Source organism: Equus przewalskii, chromosome 22, assembly GCF_037783145.1.
Source record: "Equus przewalskii isolate Varuska chromosome 22, EquPr2, whole genome shotgun sequence".
NCBI lineage: Eukaryota > Metazoa > Chordata > Mammalia > Perissodactyla > Equidae > Equus > Equus przewalskii.
In genome coordinates this window covers 41,251,768-41,273,707 of record NC_091852.1, presented here as the reverse complement: position 1 = coordinate 41,273,707, position 21,940 = coordinate 41,251,768, and the positions used below count along the sequence as shown (strand labels likewise).

The 21,940-nt window shown below is 36.2% G+C and overlaps 1 protein-coding gene and 1 long non-coding RNA gene across 5 annotated transcripts in view; one reads left to right on the top strand and one right to left on the bottom strand.

Annotated features, from left to right (window-relative positions):
• LOC139078557 (uncharacterized) overlaps positions 1-9,105 on the bottom strand; it is a 96,009-nt gene extending 86,904 nt beyond the window's left edge. The window contains exon 1 of the long non-coding RNA XR_011531571.1: positions 8,991-9,105. This is a non-coding gene — a long non-coding RNA (uncharacterized lncRNA). The remainder of the gene's footprint in view (positions 1-8,990) is intronic.
• A 33-nt stretch (positions 9,106-9,138) lies between these two features.
• On the top strand, positions 9,139-16,390 carry IZUMO3 (IZUMO family member 3). Of its 4 annotated transcripts, XR_011531570.1 has the most exons (9): positions 9,139-9,609; positions 9,746-9,820; positions 9,969-10,058; positions 10,275-10,292; positions 10,749-10,829; positions 11,256-11,346; positions 11,668-11,830; positions 14,333-14,377; positions 15,807-16,390. XR_011531570.1 is itself a non-coding variant. In XM_070590123.1 (8 exons), the coding sequence occupies exons 1-7, from the start codon at positions 9,384-9,386 to the stop codon at positions 11,807-11,809; spliced, it is 723 nt and encodes a 240-aa protein (XP_070446224.1). In that variant the 5' UTR covers positions 9,139-9,383; the 3' UTR covers positions 11,810-11,830; positions 14,333-14,528. The 4 variants fall into 4 exon arrangements, 3 of the variants coding, with proteins under 3 accessions (XP_070446224.1, XP_008514506.1, XP_008514507.1); XM_070590123.1 differs by lacking the exon at positions 15,807-16,390 and having other exon boundaries at positions 14,333-14,528; XM_008516284.2 differs by lacking the exons at positions 14,333-14,377; positions 15,807-16,390 and having other exon boundaries at positions 11,668-13,163.
• The last annotated feature ends 5,550 nt before the right edge of the window (positions 16,391-21,940 follow it).

Here is a 21,940-nt window from a genome sequence, read left to right as displayed (position 1 = left end):
TTCTATCATGAGAAAACTCCCTCCAGCACCCTTTATAAGCCAGCTTCCTGTGCTCTCCTAAAACCAGGTTCTTGTCTCTAAGAGCCTTTATATCAGATTTAATCACTCTTTTCCTTGTGTAATTAGACTGTGACAGGCAGCTTTGTCTATTTCACTCAGTGATATATCCCCAGTACCTTGCTTAAAACCTGCTGTATTATAGAAAGTAAATGAATACGTTAGTCCACTGAGTAAACTAACTATGATAATATTCTTTTTAAGCTATAAAACCTATTATTATGATAATGTTCTATTCATAAAAAGTCTGTCCTTAAAATGATCCCGGTATTCAATATTTCAGCATTGTTTTAATTAGAAAGATAAAAAGACATTATATAGTTCCATAAATATATTTAAGAAAAATATGAGTATACAAACTATATTTTTCATGTTCATAAACTTTGTAAGGATGTACTGACTCTTTTAGGCCATAACATCTTAATGATCCCACACAGATCAGTCAATATCACTCTTCCATGACCTCAGACCACACCATCTGTCCCACCAACACATGGCCTGGACCATAGGGAAGACAGAGTGGTTTACTTTAAACAGATTAGCGTGAAATTAATTTCCATGACATGAAAAATCACTGGCTAGTGTTAAATCATATCACATTATATAGAATATTACAATATTGTTGCTTCAGTCTGTAGAGAGGCAATGAGATGACAGCATAGGACAGTGGAAAGAACACAGGCCCAAGGACCAGACAGATCTGAATTTAAATCTTGCCTCTGCCATGGACCAACTGTACAGCCATGAGAAAGCATCTTAGCATTCATAAACCTAACAGTCTATCTGCAAAAATGAAAATTATAAATACCTTCTTCACAGAATTGTAAAGATGATTAAATGAGATATATAAGACCAAATGTTATAGCTGAGTTTTCCAACAACCAAGAAATTATACATAGTAGATTTATTAATCCTGAAATACCCAATGATTAGATGTGAGCCTGGTTTTATCTCAACCCCTCAGTTTTTCCCGAGACTGGTAAGTTTCCAGTTACACCTACAGCAATAAACCTATTTAACAATTCCAAAGAGTTTTTGGTCATATTTTTGCCAGTGGTTTCTTTTTTTTTTTTTTTTTTAAGATTTTTTTATTTTTTCCTTTTTCTCCCCAAAGCCCCCCGGTACATAGTTGTGTATTCTTCGTTGTGGGTTCCTCTAGTTGTGGCATGTGGGACGCTGCCTCAGCGTGGTCTGACGAGCAGTGCCATGTCCGCGCCCAGGATTCGAACCGACGAAACACTGGGCCGCCTGCAGCGGAGCGCGCAAACTTAACCACTCAGCCACGGGGCCAGCCCCTGGTTTCTTTTTTTTTATAAGTAATCTTACATTTCTCTCTCTTTGCCATATGCTATCAATTGCTAACACAAACTACAAGTAGTTTATATACAGTATTTTCACCCAAAGAGTTTCAGGATACGCTATGTTTGTATTTGTTCAAGCAGTGGGGGACAGCCTCACTCATTTCGAATTCAAAATTTGAATAAATCAGGTGACTTCTATAAGGTCATTTTGTCTGAGGTAAATTTGTCCTCCTCATGTCCGAGGAGTTTTGCATCTTCAAATGAGAAAACTATTTGAAAACTACATTTCAATGCTTTAAATATATGGTAAAATACGTATCTAAGGCACTAGACAGGTCAGTTATTCATATGTCAACCTGACTTATTATGACTCTGCATAAAATCAGCAGGTTCAAAATAGTAATTATTTCCCAAAGAGGAGTTATCATCCAATTTAGAAAAAAACCACTTGTTCAATTCAGACGTATGTATAGATTTTCACCTGATGGAGTTAACTTTTTTTCTTCTTCCAGACTTGACTTCAAACCAGAAGCAAGACTCTTTTTCACATTGAATATTTACAAAGGGGCTCATATTTCTGTGTAACTGGTATTTATGATAACCCAAAAGCTAAAGGTAGTGCAAGGAGTAAGTATACACTTAAAATATGTGAGCAACTTGAAACTAAAAATAATCCTTTTCACATCCTAGGATCACCCCTCTGTTCCTTAGGAAAACATAGTATTCTATGCACAATTAATACTAAATAAATATTTCATGGAGAAGAAAGTGGGTGAGGAAGAGGAAGATGCTATAAATTAAATACTAGAATGATCTCTGCCATACTGAATTAGGCCAGAGTTGCTTAGCTTGTCCTCTGAGGCTACTTATTTCTCCTAAAAGCCTATAGCCAAGAAACATGATAAATATCTCATTTTAATGGCATCTGATTCTACAACTCAATTACCTCTTTATCAATACCTAGTGGAATAATGGAGTTGGATAGAGCTTTATGAAGTTTATTCTATGTATTTTGACAATCACTAACCATTTAGTCTTTGTCAAACCTCATTTAGGAAATTTAATTTTAAGATGAGGATATTTGGGTCTAGGACGAGCTATAGAAAGGGATTTAGATGTCAAAGCCATAGGCGTAATGGAGATTGAGTTAGAATAGTAGGGAGTTGAGGGGAGCCCTGCAGAACACTTTCAATCAAAGGGTCAAGAGAGAAACCGCATTCAGCAAAGGAAAATAAAAAGAGTTGGTCAGACAGGAAAGGAGGAGATGAGTAAAGAGAATTGAGAAAAAAGTGAATTACACTATTTAAGCGAAAGTTAGTGGCCTTCTCTACCAAATGGTACAGAGGGGAAAATGGTGTAGATTAAGAAGATTCTTATGATTTTGTAGTGAGGACATGATAAATACATCACTCCTCAATTTACATCTTACAAAGTACTGTTATATGCAGTGTTTAGTTTAATTCTCAAAACACAACACTGTAAGATCAGCATGATAGTATATTAGGACAATTTTTACAAATGGAAAAGACTAAGACTTAGAGAGACCCAGTGATTTGTGAAAGATCTTACAGCTACTAAATGAGAAAGCCAGGAAAAACATTTCATTTGTAATAACAATAACATTAACAACATTAAATGAAGTTTACACTTAAAATAAGTATCAAGCACTGTTGTTAGTTCCTTACCATCTCGTTTAGTCTTCACAATGACCTGACAAGATATGTTTTATTGCCCCCAGGTCACAGATGCAAAACTTTCGCCACTAAGAGTGAACTTACTCACACAAGGTCACACAGCTAGTGCTTTAAAGGCTATTTTGATAGGACAGCTCTGCTTTTCCAAATTCCCGTTTCTCTGAGTCATGTGTCCGATGCTGTGAAATAGAATTACTGGATTATTACATCTTAACAGAACTCCCTACTTATCCCACACATTAAAGATCATGAGAGTCTGGCCATGTGTTGGGATTTTCCTCTACCCTACCAACATTTTCCTAGTACCAACCCAGGTCGGAGAACAAGCTCCCAGATTCATGATAAGCACTGTCAGCAAATAGTGTTTATAACTCAACTTGGACATATGTTAGAATTAGTTCAACCACTCCAGTGGTTTTCCCCCTGTTTCGTATTCTCCATCATCTAAACAAAATTAAAAATACTTTCCCCTTTAGTTTTCATCTCTCTTGAATATATTTATCCTTTTGATGGGGCTGAGATTAAATATGCATCGAGATATTTGGTCAATGTGATCTAATTCAGCTAAGTATGGACATTGGAGTTGAAGCCAAACTTTTGCCCTCACAGGACACAAACTTTGACAAGTAATTTGTCATTTTGGAACTTCAATTTCTTTACTTAATAAATGGAGAATATATCAGACCTTTGTCCATGAGGTTGCCATGAAAATGAAATGGCACAGTACTTCTAAAAGTGTCAGACACATATCAGGACTTCATGAAATACTTAAGATCTAATTCTCTTTCTAATATTGTCAATAAATTCACAAGAAAAAAATTTTGTACAAAAACTAGCTTTAGAAAGTGGACTGATGTTTTTCTATTAATAATTTCTTTGTCATATCATAGTTTAAGTATAGCTTCTTTACTTCTGATTTTTAATAAATTAGTAAAAATATAATAGAAATTATTTGTTCATTGTTGATACTCACTAAATATTTTATTTTAGCCTCAGCAGAATCAAGTGACTCGACTTGATTGAAACAGAAGTTTTAATTTGACCAAACTGTTATTTTGGATTTTTCTTTGCTTTTAGTCTCAGCTCTTAAGCTCACTGACTAGCTGGCTAGTAACCAGTGTAGAATCACAGATATGGCATTGCAAATTCTACTGGAGTAGATCTGATCATTCGAATCAGTACTGAGGTCAATACCACATTTTGTTTAATTACTCAACCTTTTCCTCTGCAGGCAACACGTGTCTTCAACACTTAAACTGTCTTTTCCAAATTATCAACTCCCTGAGCCCACCAGATGTACCTTGAGAAGAAGAGTTACATATTCAAATTTGTCAATCCCTCTCTTAAGATTCCCAGTGCTCATATTACCTTTTTCTGAAACTTCAATTCGCATCTTAGAACATACTTTGAGTAATGCTAATTTAGAATGTTCTGCTTTCAGAAAATATTGCACATTGACCATGAAACTTTCATTATTTTGTGGAAATGTTATATTCTCACATAACTGAAAACTCCAGAAGTAGGACAGATTTCTAGTAAAGCTTGATCTAATAGTTCAAATTAGAGGCTCTCATGCTGTCTCGACACTACGGACTCTCCGCAGCTACCTCTCCAAAAAACAAAGAAAAGAAGAAAAAACAGCCTTCATTTGTAGCACTGTGATTTCTATGGTGTAAATACTCCCAACATGGCCTAAAATGTGATGTCACTGAATGCAGAGGGCTTTGTAAAATCAGCTCTCGGGAGGCTGTTGAGGGCCAGCTCCAACTCACCTCTGGCAGTTGCAGCTCAGTGTTCATAGTTTCACATCGTCAAGTCATGGGGGACAGTCAGAGTTTCTTCTGGTAGCTACTGAGGAAGGAGGAGAACATATCTTTCCCCTAAAACCCTCCACTAATATTTGCCAGTTATCTCATGAGCTCTGATCAGTTTACACATACCTTTCCTTGATGCAATTTCCAGGGACACGAAAAATACTAATTGTCTTAAGCTAGCCCAGGGCTCACTCTTTGATCTGCGGATCATGCCACCCAAATGTTGGTCCATTTGTATAGAGCAGAGGGAAATTCTCATTCAGAAACAAAGGGATTGCTAATTTTAAAAAAAGGGAAGGAAGAAGGATGGAAGAAAGGAAGGAAGGAACCAAAAGAATGCCACTAGAGTATAAAAAAACTACTTAGATTAAAATATCAGCACTATACTTGATTGTAAGCTCTATAAAGGCAGAGGCATTTCTGTCTCCACCCTCCTTTTGTTGATATTACTGATAAATGTTCAATAAACAGTTGCTGGGTGAAAGTTAAAACTCAAATACTTTTGACTAGATGAATGAGAAAAATCAAAATTTTTATACAAATAACTCAGCTACAGGCTTCTCATTATTAAAATTCTCCTTGGATCTTGATACATGGAGAGTATCAGCATCAATTGTTTTGTAAACAATCTTGCTACTTAGAGTAATTCACACCCCCAAAGGATCCACAGTCATTATATTAAATTCTAGCCTATGATGAGTTATGCTGAGCTGCTAGTATATTTTTCTCGGTTTTACTATGAGAATTGGCCCATTATTACGTAGCAAACAATGCTGATATCATAAAAGAACCCATTTTAGGATGTTAATAGGTATTTCACTCACTGCACAATCCAATTAATGGGGCATGCAGTAAGATGTAAGTAAGTACAGTGGTCGGCTATACATGATGTTGGGGGAAACAAAGATCAACCACTTCAAGATCCATCTGTGTTCATTCACAGGTACTGCTTCAATGTCAGCAGGTCATTATTGATTAATTTAAGGGCTTTTTCTATCTTTTGGGGGAGATTTTAAATAATTTAGAAGTAGCAAACAGACAAGCATCTTCTTTTTATTTCCTCTCCATATAGCATTTTTGCAAATGTTAAAACAGCTACTCAATTGTTTTCTCCCTAGGGTCCTTTGTATTTTGTGGACTATGAGGAGATTAATAGCAGACTACAATAATCTGTTGTCCTTTGTGGAAAAAACTATGCTGCTGTTTCTGGAAAGAAATAATTGGTACGTAGCTTATGGAGTCAACGTCTGAATTTAATGGAGCATAAAGGGGTGGTATTTCTCATGAAGGAAGCATATTATCCGTTTAAACAGCTTTCAGTCTTGCACATAAATTAGGCCTTCGACAAGCTTTGGAAAAAGAGAAACCACACAGTAATAAATTAACATGCTTGCATATTCCTAACAAAGAAACCATCTCTTTCGAAAAGAAGAGAAAGCTCCAGTGTCTCTACTACATTTGGAAATCTGAAATTAATTATTGACTTTTCCATATTGTTTGCAGCCACTTTGTTTGCCCATTTATTGTAAAATGTATATATGGTAATTGTTTTACGGGAGCTCATAAAACTCAGACTGCAAATGAGATAATGTATGACCAATTTATCGCGTATGCCCTTCAGACACAGAGCTAAACCTGGCATAAATGAAAAGTGGTCAATGCACACTTTGTCAAGGTCTTTTCTTACGGTACCAGGGGAAAAAAGATGACGTGGTAAAATTCTCAAACAGCTGCAATTGAAAAACATTTTATATTTTTCTCTAAAGTATTCCCTTTACCACTTAAAAAACCAATTTAGGGTGGCTTCTAAAATTCATCTTGGTGAGTATGTTTATGCTAAAAGTGACAATAATTTCTAGAATATGGATCTTGAAAAACTCTTTTACCATCTAGTGTATGTAATACCACAATTTCTATGAAAAAAAGTTGAACATGAATCAGTTCTTAAACTTGCAGTAAATTTAAGGAAAAATGAATATGAAACATACTTTTCAAATTATCACTCTCTCTGTATTATAGCAGCTGGGTCAGCTAAGAGGAACCCTGTTCGATTAAGCCCAAGCCCTTGGGCAAGACTGCCCAACACTGACAGAGGTGACCAGAAATGTCCTCTAGGAATGGAGATTCCATACTGTATTTAGTTGCTTATTCCAATAGTTAAAGTCAGTAACTCATTCCACCAAGATCTTCCTTCCTCCACTGAATTGAACTCTTCCTGCCTCACAGTTGACCTATTCAGCTTCCTCTGTGTCATGAGGTGGTAAATAGGTAGATAGTAAATTTTGTTGAGATCCTTTTTCAGAATGCCTTGCAAGATATAACAGTATTTGGTTAACTTCCCAATGAACTGATCGATAACCTAACACAGCTCTAGTGCTGAAAGGAGCTTGTATTTAAGCAGAAAATATTTGCTTAGCATACTAAAAAACATCAGGAGGAAATTCATATATTTCAAGACAAGATGATAAATAGAACTCTTCAAAAGAGAAAGATACAAATGTAGAATTTTATATCAAAGAAAAAGTGTATAACGCAAAGGATTACCAACAATAAGAATTAGCTGTTAAATGGTAGCGACCATGAAGTTCAAATTCATCTAAGTGCTTCTCCCTTGACTCTGTATGTTGAAGACAAATCTGTTCCTACAAGGACCAGAATTAGAACTGAATGTAGTGCCATATATTAGGCCAAAATGCCTTACCCAATGAGTGTCAATTTTTCAGAAATATGACAATTTGTTAGCCACAGGGGCAGTGTGCCCATCTTCCTCTACTTTATATGTGTGACGCCTGCCACAGCATGGCTTGACAAGCGGTGTGTAGGTCTGTACCCAGGATCCGAACCGGTGAACGCCGGGCTGCCAGAGCAGAATGTGTGAACTTAACCACTGCACCACCAGGCTGGCCCTCCTTTATTTTATTTATTTATTTTTTTTGGCTAAGAAAGGAAAAGAGAGAATTTAGTGGTTAAAGGAATATAGGTAAGGAATCAGTCAAAACGGGGTTAAAAATTCAAGCTCTACCACCTGGAAGCTCTGTGATCCAGTGCAAAATACCTAACTACTCAGTCTGTTCTCTCATCTCTACATGGGAATAATGGTACCGACCTCTTAGCATGAGAATTTTATAAGATCATGCATGCAAAGTATATAAAACACTATTTGACAGACTATGGGTTTAGTGATGTTACTTCTCGTTGTTGGCTATTGTATTCTCATAGTTGTTTTATTTTTATATTTTAATTTCCTTTGAAGGGAGGAAAGGAGTAACACTACATTTGTCTGGCATTTATTTAAGGTAAACTAGATTAACATCTGTGCCTTTTTATACATGATATTAAAGAAAATTGAGGCCACGAGGACTTGCAATAATCTATCTGAAGTGTTTAACACACGTCTGGCACATAGTAGGCAGAAAATTAGTGGTAGTTCTTTTCATTTCCCTCACAGTCTTCCACTCCATGACTCTCCCATATCTAGGGTCTAAATTCTACCACCAACCTTGTAGTATCCTAGGGTTTTCTGCTATCCAGGAGGTCACAGCCATACTAGCAATATATTAGAAAAGAGGTAACCGGTACTCTGAAAAGTCTGAAAAGCAGACTTAATTGCCTCAAATAAAAAAGATCATTCATATTGAAAGAGCCTTCAACTGAAGGAAAAACATATTTATTTGGCCCCATGTAGGTGGTCTGAGAGGCAGCATATGATGAATATGGTTATTTTCTTATATCTAACACTCTTCATCATCAGTACTTTCAAGATCTGCCCGCTAAATCCTAGTGTTACTGGATTCTCACTTATCGCCAGACATTCCTCCACTATTGTTTCTAGACTCCTTTCTCCAGACTCTCTATAAGAAGAATGATATAAAAAGGTTATATAACATGGTTGGAGAAATCATCCTCAGACAAAGGTAGCCTAAATTTCTGAGAAATTATCATTTATATCAAAATTATTATCAATGATATAAATTATGTATAGACATCCATTGCTAATTTTCAATAATACTGCTACCATCGGGGACTGGGAACCCAAGCAACTCAATATTCCAGGCTTTTCTTACCTCCTCCGTAGAAGCAGAGTTTTGATTAAGCAGTTTCTAAGGTCCTATGAGAACTCTTACCTGAGATCTACTCCAATGGTCAGGAGAAGTGTGGGAATTTACTAAGGACACAGGTAAGGGAGAGAGCTAAAGAAACACTTTCTGAGAAATCTCGGTGTACGGAATTCTATGTGAGCTCAAGACCTCTCTCTCTCAATGTTCTACTCTCAGAACTCAGGTATCTGCTCCCCAGCTGGCAGTTCTGTCTGTCTGGAATGAAGGATAAAAGTCAGGAAACAACTGAAGATCCTTAGGGAAATGAGATTGCCTAGAAGTGGGATGGAAACGGAGGGGAAGGTGGAGTCAGACTACCCAGGAAAAGGCTCTTATTCCTGGATTTTTGAAGGAAAGGGAACTAGGTGAACTAGTTGCCAGGACAACCTGCTGTTGTGGGAGGGTGGTTGGGGTAAGGAAATGGGAGACCTGTGGTTGCTCCTGCTCCTGCACCTGACCGTCTTCCATGGGGTCAAAGGCTGTTTAGAATGTGACCCCAAATTCATAGAGGATATTGGGTCCTTGCTGGCAAATCTGGTACCCTCAGAAGTCCCTGGCCGAACTCATCTGCTTGAACGGCAGATTAAGGAGATGATCCGTTTAAGCTTCAAGGTCTCCCACGGGGACAAGATGCTTCGGGTGTTGGGTGAGGGAAGCTTGAGTCCCTGAGAGTTTGGGGGCTAAAGGGAGAAGGGAGGCAGGGAAGAGAGGAACTGGGTGCACATTATTTCCTCCATAGATGTAATTGTTTTCCCACATGTACCTTTACCCTTTCTCTATAGCTGTTCAAAAGGTTGTCAAGTTGAGAACATGGCTGAAGAATGAACTTTATAAAGTGGGCAATGAAACGTGGAAAGGTGAGGTACTGTTTTGATGTTAAAAGATTGCATTGTGCAAGCAAGTCTGAGGAAAGTTTGCTGGGGAAAACAAGGCAAAACAATTAGGATTAAATTCTGAAGGGCAGGGCCACCCCTATTTTCTGATGTCCCTTCCACCCCCTCTTAGGTGGCTTTATCCTTCAAGGCAAGCTTCTTGATGTCCGCCAAAACCTGGAATCCAAACTGACAGAAATATTAAAGAACTTCTCTGAAGTTGGTAATAAAAGATGTCTATCTAACAACACTAAAATTATGTGAAAGGGATAGGAAATGAGGGGTGAGAGGAGGAATGTGGTTTCATATTTGAGTGATTTAGAAAGGATGGAGGGATGCCTGGAAGTTAATGGGTAACCAAATAAAGGTGACTTGGGTATAAATATGGCAAACTCTAAGTTGATTCTAAACTCATTAAAACTTTCTGATTCTCTTTTAGCTTGTTCTGAAGATTGTGGTGAGTACCGTACATGTGACACCTTAAGGTTTTAGTCCATATTTTCCCATCTCCTTTGCTCTATCTCTCCCATCTGTTACACTGATAACCCAACCCCTAGAGTTGTGGTTACAAGAGAGAATGTCAATGATGTCTGACAAACAAATCTAGTTTGTGAAATCTCAGACGCCCCACAGATTTTGGAGGTCCTCAGAGGCCTTCTAAAGTAGATAGTTTATAACCCATAGCACCAACATAAGCTGAGACATCCTTTTTTCCACTTTTTCCCCAGAGATTTGACTTAAATCACGGAAGGGTTTGACCCATCAAAAAACTTGATTGCTAGGGAAAGAAGGAATTCACATTAATGTAACCTTAAGAGTCCTGGAAATGCCTTAGACTTAGTCCATACTTGATGTCTGGGCTAAGGAAACTCCATGCCATGGCCCTCTTGAAATTCTTTCTTCTCTTTGTCAGTCGTGACTGAAGGTCCTATCCTGGATTGTTGGACCTGTCTTCGCCTCACCACCCGGTGCTTCAAAGGAGAGTACTGTGGAGGTAACAAAGATTGTGGTGTGGCATTTTGAGGGGCCAGGGATCAAGGTATTGAGCTGTTCATTGATTTGTTCAAAAAATATTTGTTGAACACCTTCTATGCAGGTCATGCTAATGTTACAAATAGGAGCTAAAATGTTGGGCAAAATTTGTACCAGTGTGAATTACTGGGCACTGCTTCAAGTGAGAGGCTGAAAAATGAAAAGTCTGGACTAAAGGTGGAGAAATAGGCTAGGGGCAGTAACGGTGAAAGTTTTGTAGGGCCTAGGGGTTTAAGAGTAATAAAGATCAGAATAAATAGAGACCAGTGATAGAAGTGGTGAACAGAGAAAATTGAGGTTAAAAAGAGTCTTCTATTATAGATAAAATTCTCAAATTACTATTTTTCTTTTTCAAAGCTCACTTTCTTTTTCCCCTTTCTCCTTCCAGAAGAGGACTCAAGGAAAGCTGAGAATCGAGAGATTTCACTATTTCTGATATTGCTAGCAGAAGCTGTAATATTGGGAAGTGCTTTGTTACTGTGAGTTTTCCTCCCTCCAAACAAACACTGGGTCAAGCATCCCTTTGGCAAAGAGATTGCCCAAGCTTCCCCCTCCTTCCAATGGAAATATGGTGAAAGAAGTCATTTCCAAATTTGGAATATAATACTGACAGGAATGAAATGGATGGAAATTTGATGGGATATAAGCTGGAGCATAGAAAACAGAGGAGGGACAATGAAGTATGAGGAAAATTTTAGAGAGGTATCCAGAAAAGGAAGAGAAAAAAACGATTTTATAATTATTTTCAAGTATTGGGCTACTAACATTGAAGTTGGGATTATCTTGTTTCTCTACTCTAGATTCCATTTTTGTGTCTTCCATCAGAGGAAAATGAAGGCAATACGAAGGTCATTAAAGAAATATTTGGAGAGGAAACTTGAAGAATTAATGGGGGTGATAGATGAAATGGAGGAGAAAGAAGATTTTGAAATCAGAAAATAAATACATAGACACAGACAGGAGGTATTTCATGATTCTCTTAAGTGTTGACTCAGAGTAGAAAACTGGGAATTAAGCTCTTTTGTGGTCACAATCACAGCATTTTAAAACTGAAATAGAACTTTCTGTAGTAAAGATCCTTATTGATATCCTGAGGCAATGGAAGGAATGAGAGGGCATTTGATTTACCAGGAGTTATACAGAAAGTAATGCTGGTATGTTGCAATGCACATAAAAGATGATACGCTATATGATAATAAAGAATGCATGGTTGACAACTCTTATTGACGGCTGTAATTAGAATAACTTTTATATTTCCAAGACTGCTTTTTATTTCTAGCTTTAATTTTGTTACTATTTCCATATTTATCATTAGGTTCAATGTGGACCATTTTTCTTTGATATTATTTAATATTTAGTCTTCATCATGTTATGACACACACACAAATTCCAGAATATTAGTCCTCAATAGTTGAGGTTTGTTCCAATCATTTTCCCCTAAATCTATGCTCGATGACTGAATTGGATGCTAATTTCTGCTTCCTTTAGTTGTTTCCATTCAACACTTTTTATGTATATAGTACCCTAATTAGTGCTTTACATCTACTAATTGAATTCTTACAATAATTTTGTGAGATTGTTATTATCTCCATATTAGGGATGAAGAAACAGGAAAATACCTAAACGAAGGTCATCGAGCTACTAATCTAGGCTATGACAAACTCCTCTGGGGGCTAACCTGTGCCTATCCAAACCATCTGATTGGAACTAACAGCTACAGACATATAGTTATGATAGATTGATTAGTGGAGAGATAAGAAATATGGGTTTATTATCTTAACATATTCTTGATTACAGGTAGTAGTGGCAAAGCCTGGAATAAAACGGAGGACTGTGTAACTCTAAAATACATGAACTTTCCACTCTATTTTGTGTCTCCCTTATTCTGGAAGCTTCTTCCAAAACACACTCACATACACACACCCCACAGTCTAGCAGCAGGGGAATAGTTTCAGGAGTTCTGCTTCAGTAGGTGGCGGAGGTGTTTGCAAATTTTTCACCTGCTGTAGCTCTTTCCGTGCTTGCACGTCATTGCTGCTATGTTAGTGAAACATTGAATGAATGGGAACGTGTTTGGGGGGTCCTGAACGCTGATCTCTCTCAGCTAAATTTGGACTTCATGTTAAAAATTCCCAGATAAGAGAGCTGTTGGCATCTACCATTTCCCAATGACAGAAGGCTCATTTCACCAAAGAATCTTGAGACATATTAATTTCATTTATGGTCTTAATTAAATTATTGTCTTTATATTGTTTTATTTTTTATTATAGATAATAAAATAAATGGGATAAATGGGTTTTGTGTGTTTTTGTGTTTGTTTGCTTGAAAGCAGGCTTTTAAATTCCTTGTCTTATGGGCTTGTTGTCCTCTCCCCAACTCCTCTCTTACTCCATTCTAATTACTCCATTCTAGAAAACCTAGGTTAACAAGTCAGGACACGCCTTTCATTATTTTATCCAAACATAAATAGCTATAAGTAAACAGATACAAATGCATACATACAAATATATTTACAAATGCAATTATTTTGCAATTAAAAAATTACGCACATTTTTATTCATGCTGAAGTTCACACTTAATACTTTGTGGAAATTATTTTAAGATAACTGGTATAAGTCTATTCACTCTTTTTGGTGGTTGTACACAACACCATGATGTGGTGGTAGCATAATAATTCCAACATATCTCTATTCGGGGTGTTCTCTTCATTTCCTTTTTTTGTCACTATTAATAATGCTGCAACAAACATCTGTGTAGACATATCCCTACTTATTGCTGCCTTCGTTTATAGGAGACAGTGTTACAGAATTGAGATATCTGAAGTGAAAGTTACATGTACTTTGAAATGTAATGAAGATGATAGAAAGGTTGTAATAATTTGCAAATATACCAGTAATAACCAATAGACCATGTTTGCCACATATCCACAGGCAATAGGTTGTACATATCTTTTAGGTTTTGCCAATCTAATAAACATGACAATTAATCTACTTTTATCTGTTAGTGTGTTGACATCTTTTCAAATGATTCACTGCCATTTGAATAGGCCCTACACTGAACTGTCTATTCACATACTCTGCTAATTTCAGTTTGAAATTTGTCTTGTCAATGCGCAAGAAGCCCTTCCATAACATAGACATTAACTCTGTCATCTCCCTTGCAGATATAAGTAGTATTTTCCCCAAACATATCCTTTATCCATTGAATGCTTAAGGTTTTATTTTTGCTTTTATCTACCCACTTATTTCCACTTCTAAGTCTTAAATATCTATATAACATAGATACTCATTGATTTTTGGATAATCATCCTATGTCCAGTCACTTAACAAATTCGTTTCTTAATTTTGTTTTTTAAATTAAAATCTCTTGCATTTTCTACGTATTCAATTGTATTACTATCCCAAACAAATGTTTTGTATGTATTTTTCTACTATTCATTCCAATTATTTTGCTTTCTTATCCTAGTGCATCGCAAGAACTTCTAAAACAGTGCTGAAAAATAAACGACAGGTATTATTTTAATAAGAATGAGAACTCACTCACTACATAACTTTGAATCTTAAAACAGCAACTATCAGGCAAATTTAACACATTACCTCTTAAGGAAATTGTAAATTATTATACTGGAATTATTCCATAACAATCTGAAACTGTATTTGAATACTGAGTATGGTGGCTTCTTTGGAGTTTAAAAAATCTTGTCCTCTAGAGAACTCTGATAGGCAGATGTTTTTAGATAATACTACTGCCTTGAAAAGGTCAAATCTCAAATTCCTTCATTAATTGCTTATAATATTTCAAAATAAGGTAGATGAATCCTCATCAGTAATACAGCTTATTTGTCCTCTTAGTCCCAGAAAATACAAAAGACAGTTCAGGATACAGAAAATGGAATCCCTTGGAAAATGAGGAATAAATACTCAAGAAAATATTAGAAGGAAGAAAAACTTGCTTTTTTATCCCTCAAACTTGCCTCAGCTGTTAAGGATCTCATTAATTGTCCTTGTGGCATGAGAGTTTATGTAACAGAGGTAGGAAAAGGATATAAGAACCAAAGTTGCAGAAGGAAAATTCATAAACAGTTATTAATATAATTCAATATTGAGCGCAAAATAAACAAGTTTTGTGTTTAAAAAAGGTGATTTAAGTATACATGTTAAAAAAGAGGAAAAAATAAATGAAAGATGGAAATGGATTTAGATAAAAGCAATACTTGCTAATAGTGTGTAGCGCACACACACGATAACTTCATACTTTGTTACAAAATATTTGAGTGTTGTTCTTAAGGGATGAAAATAATTCTATACAATATGCGCACTTTCAAAGAAAGAAAAGGAGGATAAATAAAGTTCCATTGATCCAACAGAAGAAATAAAAAAAGAAACAAAATACATGGCAAAAACACAGTAATAAAATTAAAAATATATAAATCAAATAAATGTATTAATCAGAATATCAAATATTAGCTTGAATATTCTAAAACATAATTATAAGCTACTTATAAGAGACAAATCTAAAACAACATGGATAAGGTAAATACAAAGTAAAAGAACTAAATATCAAGCAAAACCTGACCAAAAGAAAGCAGGTATTACATTATTGATACCAATTGTAGGAGAATTTAAGCCAAAGATCATTAACAAGAATAAGAAATATTATAGAATCATAAAAGCAATAAATACTCTAGAAATATGTAACAACAATACACTGTATGAGCCTAACAATATAACCTTGAAATAAAAAAAGGAAAAAAATATTGACACAATTTCCACAGTCATCATGGGAAAGTTTAACACCTGTCTCAGAATCTGATAAAGCTAAAAAAATGTTAATATAGTTACAGATTTGTAGAACACAATGAACAGTCTTAAACTATGAATATTTAGTTGTATTAACCCCGTACCAAACTAACATATAGATTTTCTTCTTTCTAACACAGATGGAGCATTTATAAAAATTGACAATGTGCTTGGCTTGGCAGACAGTGGCTAGTTTTCTCCTGACTAAATTCCCACTCCTTCTGGATACATGGCTAAACCACATTTCCCAGTCTCCTCTACGGTTAAGCGTGGCCACGTAACTGAATTCTGACCAATGGAGTGTGAGTGGAAGTGATGTATCTGTTTCTAGATCTGGCACATATAAACTTAAAGGGACAATCCAACCTCTTTCTTCCCTGTCTAATGGTGGGATGTCAATACTCAGGAATGTCTTAGAATACTGAAGACGTCTCTGATTGGCACATCTATTTTGTATTTCATAAAGCTTTCATTTGGAAGCTTATTTCATCAAGTTTCTGAGATTTTAGAATTAGCATTACATATTTACATAATTATCTAATACATAGACCAAAAAGAAAATTTCAACAAATGCCAAAGAATCAGTACTATGAAGAACAGTTTTCAGATCATGGGCAACAAAATTAAAACTTACAACAAAGGATAAAAAAAAATATTTCATTTATTTAGAAAGTCAAAAACAATATTTCTAAATAATTCATGAAATAAAAGTGAAACTTCGAAATATTTGGTTCTCTAATTCAGTGGCTGCGGTTCCCACTGTGAGGTCTGGCTACAAAGAGCAAACACAGAGCTCTTCAAGGATGAGCTGCAGGGACTCACCTTACGAATTTATTCCTTAAAGTATTAGCAAAAACTGTGTCTTCTGGACCCCTCAGACTGTGGGTTAAGGAAGTCCCTTTTGCTGGGGGTGGAGAGACCTCTTCCACTGACAAAGAAGACTCATCAGAACTTAGGGGCTCAATGTCCCCAGCTTCATCAGGGTCTTTCCACACATCCCCATCCCAACTTACAAGATCCCATTCTTTCCTAATTAATGCCCTCACCTTAAAAGTAGACACTCAGAAAACTCATCCTTACAATTCTGTTCCTCTAGAACTACTACCAAAATCTGTACTAGTCGGGGTTTTTCAGAGAAAAAGAACGGATAGGATATATAGAGAGATGTGTAAGAGAAGATTTATCATGAGAATTGGCTCATACTGTTATAGAGGCTGATATGCCACAATACGCAGTCTGTAAGCTGGAGACCCAGGAAAGCCAGTGATATAATTCCGTCAGAGTCTGGAGGTCTGAGAACCAGGGGAGCCACTAGTGTAAGTCCTGGGGTTCAAAAGTCCCAGAATCAGGAGCTCCCATGTTTGAGGGCAGGAGAAAATGGATGTCACAGCTCAAGAAGAGAAAGAGAATGTGCCTTTCTTCTGCCTTTTTGTTCCTTTGGGGCTCTCAATAGATTGGATGATGCCTACTCACACTGATGAGGGCAGATTTTCTGTATTAATCTGTTGATTCAAATGTTAATCTCTTCCAAAACACCATGTGACACACACCCAGAAATGTTTCCCAGCTATCTGGGCATCCCTTGGCCCAGTCAAGTTGACACATAAAAATAACCATTACAAAAAATTACCTGTCAAATCATTTGAAAAATGGCTAATATATGCATTTGAGGCTATAGCCTTTTATTCATGATATATCATAAAGAATTAAAAATATACAAAAATATTGAATAGGACATTCAAATTATGTACCTAGGAAAAACAAAGTACACTCAAAGAATGTACAAAGAGAGAAGACTAGATTGCATCATAAATTAATGTAATGGAAAGCAGAAAATACAGAGATAACATCAGATGCTGATAAAAAGTCTTCACACTGAACAAACTTTTTCAAAAAAGATATAGTAAAAAGGAATAAAAGGAGCAAAACTATAGATAGAAATTTTTTTATCTTAAGAGATTCTTTTAAACAACTATATGGCAAGGATATTTAAGGCTTGGACAAAATGGGTACTTTTTTAAAAAGTACAAATTACCAATATTGACATAGGAAGAGAAAAAGAACCCAAATTGCCAATGTTCTTTAAAGAAATGTAAAAATGGTATTAGCACTATTGAAAATAAATGCCATGCTTGAGGAAAAAACATTTTAAATGGTGTGAGCACAACTATGGAAAACAAATGTCAGGCTGAAGGAAAAGGCTAGAATGAAATATGTGTTGACTTTGATTTTACATGGATGGTGAAACTATGATTTCTTCTCAGCTGAAGTGCTTAGTGCTTGGTTGTATCCTTCTCTGAAGCAGAACACGCAGGAACACAAGTAAGTTTGATGGAAAGGGCCCAAGTTCAGTTTTGAAAACATTAAGTATCGATTCTGTTGGGGTATCAAAAACAGATCTCCATTCAGTGTTTGGATTTACATATATGAATATGCAAGAAGATCAAAGCTAATGAAACTTATTTCAAAGCACTTAAAATAAGTAGTGAACCTGAAAATATGACTGAGATCATCCAGGTAGAAGGTAGAGAAGTGATAAAGACCTAGGCCAGAATACTAAAGATCTCCAGTGACCGTAAAATTTAAAGAGAACTCTAAGTGGGCTAAGAGGAGCAGCCATCAATACTATATGTTATTAAATACCTATAATATTAAGATAACTAAAGATTCAACTTGTTCTATATAGTCTTACTGCTTTGAAAGCCTTATTTGAGATGCTGACTTTGCATTGAATTCCCATCAGCTTTGGCCTATGTGTTTCAAATTGTGATTCTTCTATCTGCACAATTTACTGCAATTGCTTTATAATAGAAATCCAGAGTCTGTTCTTTATCATTTCTAGAATCACCAGTATGATGATGGGCTGGATGTTTTGTGTTTTTTATATGTTTATAATACAAGAAAATGAAGATGATCAAATTAAACTCCGTGTTTGTCTACTAGGAAAGGTCTTGCGGTACTTCTGTTCTCAAATGTAAACATGATTCAGAATTAATTGCTTACAATCCTAACTTAAGCTTGAGCTAACTGTTAACATAAAAAAAACAAGGATATGTAAAAACATCTTTCCAACAAACAAGTGTTCAACCAAAAACTCATTTATAGCAATAGTGAAACAACACAACTCATTTTAACACTGGAACAATTATATTTTAAGAGTGAACACATACTCCAGTGTCCTGATGTCAACCCCACATACAGTTTAGTTCTAACATTTCCCTAGGATATACAAATCATTAAGGGAACATATTTCTCTGATGGTCTGAGATCTTGGCACAGATGGTGCAAATTTTTGAGACCCCATCATTCTTAGGGCTACTTTATTAAGAATCTGTATTTTCCAAGTATTTTTCAGGAAAAAGAGAAAAGAGGAAAGGTTTCACTTAGCTTTTACTGAATGAGAATTTAATAATTCATTTTATCTAGAGATAACATCAAAAGGTGTTGGCAATCAAATTAAAGTACTCAAAACATAAGTTATTAGAACATAAAAAATAAAAGCTAATTAACAGGATAAAACAGCTGGGTTAACACTGGATATCTCTTAATTTCCAATTATTAATAGTCTTTCTAGCTTTACTCCCTTATATTCTGACTCAAGGTAAGGTTATACCTTCTATCACCAGAGGCAAATGCTCTCTTTTGTGATTTATATTTCCCGAACTGCAGCCTTTTCTGGACTATTCCTTTAATGTTTATCTCCCATAATTCATCTCCCTCCTCATCCTCGACACTAGGTCTTTACTCTCAGTGTCTATCACTATAAATTAAAGCCTCTCTTCTTCATCCTGTATCCACTTCTAACTACCATCCCATCCCTCCATGACAAAATTCTTAAAAGATCATTCTTTATCTCATGACTTTCTTCATTTCTTTTCTCCTGTTAATTCACTGCAACCTGCATCCTGCTTCTCACCACCATATGGAAGTTGCTCTTAGGTTATCAGCAATATCTTAGTTGTTATATTCTAAGAGTTCTTTTTATTCCTCAAGTTACTTGTCAGTTCTAAGATTCGTCAGAGTGCCAATGGTTTCCTTCTTAAAGTACCCCTCTTCTAGCAGGCAAGTTTTGTTATTTTCAAGGTTTTCTTCCTATTTTTTAAACCATGTTTTAGTTGTTTTGGGGGGGCTCTTCTTCCTCTTCTGCCTATTTATTTAGATATTGAGCACCAGAAAATTCACTTCAAATCTTTTGTTACTTTATACCTGGTGGAATCTCATCCACTTATGTGATTTCAACTATAATCTTAGGCTTTTATTTACACCTTCTTCCCAAGTCCTGGACCTCTATTTCTGAACACACACTGGATATATATTCATCTTGACATAAAATATCCACTTTAAACTTGACAAGGCCTAACAACGAATTCAATACCTTAAACCATTTCTGATTGTATACAATTTAGCCTGATCCAGAGGGTCCTTCAATCCTCATGAAGAAAATATGTATTGAATATAGATTACAGACAAGGCAGTTTGTTAAGCATTTTCATAATTATCTTCTGACGAGTCCCACAAAATTATTTTAAGCTATTTTTTTTTTTGTATAGATGAGAAAACTGAAGCTCAGAGAGTTTAAGTAACTTCTTCCAAGTGTTTACTTGGTAAGTGGTGGAGCTAGGATTCAAACCCCAAATCTTAAGCCTTTCCACTAGCTAGTACTGGCTCCCTGGATACCATAAATTACCCAGAAGGTAGAAATCTCAACTTATTCTAGAATTCTCTCTTTCCTTCATTTATCCTAGCCAGTCACTCTTCAATTAGCATTGATTTTCACTCTTAAATATCTCTTAAATCTCCCTGGCTGCTGCCACACTTGAAGTCTTTCCCTCCTCTCGGAGAGCCTATTGCAACCACCCCCAATCAGTCTCCCTGAGTCCAGTCTCTCCAGGAGTCAAATCCATTCTTCCTTTTGCAATCAGAATGATCAGTCTAAAAACACGAATCTATTTCAAACTCCTAAGTAACATACTCCAGTGTCTCCTCTACTCCTAAAAGAGAAGTATAAACTCTTTCATACAAACATTTTACATGCCTTCATTTTTACCATCCCACTCTATAATCTCATCTTTGGCAAGTTGCCTTCCTAGGCTTTCTCTTCTGCTTATGGTTTGTCAAACGCACTGGGCTTTCTCTTACTCCTAGCCATTAATTGCTATACTCTTCCTTGTCTTGATTGCCCAGTAATCTTCCTCAGCCTTCACAGCTATTGTCCTTCAAAGCCCACATCTAAAGTCATCTCATCTCATAAAGGCTTTCCTGAGATGCTCAGACAGAATTACTCACCCACAACCTTCAGGATCCACTACAGCTCACATGCTTGTACAGAGCACTCTTCACAGAGGATTGTTATTATGAGTTTGCATGTCTCTTTCTTAGACAAGAACTCCTCAGGCACAGGGACTATACCATGTTTATCTTCCTTTTCCTAACATTAGCAACATATCACAAAACTTTGCATCAGCTGAAATGTCACTTACTCAAGGAAGATTTTCCTGAACTCCCATATTATGTTAGCATTTCCAACTACACTGAATCACTGCCCATTCTCTTTTTGACTTGTAGGAATTAAGGGATATTATATAACTATGAATTAATGTCTGATTCCAAGAGGTCAGAAATCATGTCTGCTCTTTGTTCATAGAGCTCATTGCAATATCTGGCACAAAAAAAGATAATTATTAGCTGGATGACAGGATGAATATGTAAAGAGAGCACTAACGAATACTGTCATTTGGAATGGAGTACGCCTTAGATATTCTTAATACTACCACATATACTTTGTCTGCCATATTGTCCACTGTAGCCTCGGTCCTCACCTTTAAAATTCCTTTCAACTTGATACCTAACATTGCCATGAAATAAGGGCTAACTTAACATTGTTTGTAGCTAACACATCCCACGGAATTTAGATCAGAACTAGAATCAGCACCAAGTTCCCAAATCAACTGCTCAGGTGCCTAGTGTGAAGCCTGGTTCAAAGGCACCCGTGGGAAGTTCTCAGCACCTCCAACCGTACCTCGGGGGAGCTTGGCTGACTTTGCCCACCAGCCTGCCTACTGCCAATTGGGACAAAAACCTGAAGAAAACCCAAACTTTCTAAGAGTTCTAAGGAGTTTTGGCATTGTTCTAAATCAGAAATCATCTCAGAGATCAGGAGACTGCAGCATATTCCTGAGTTACCGTGACTACGGGGATAAAGTGGGAGTTGGGTAAGGGGCAGTAAAGAAGAGATGTTGATATTTACGTATCCACTGGTCTTAAAAATCAATAA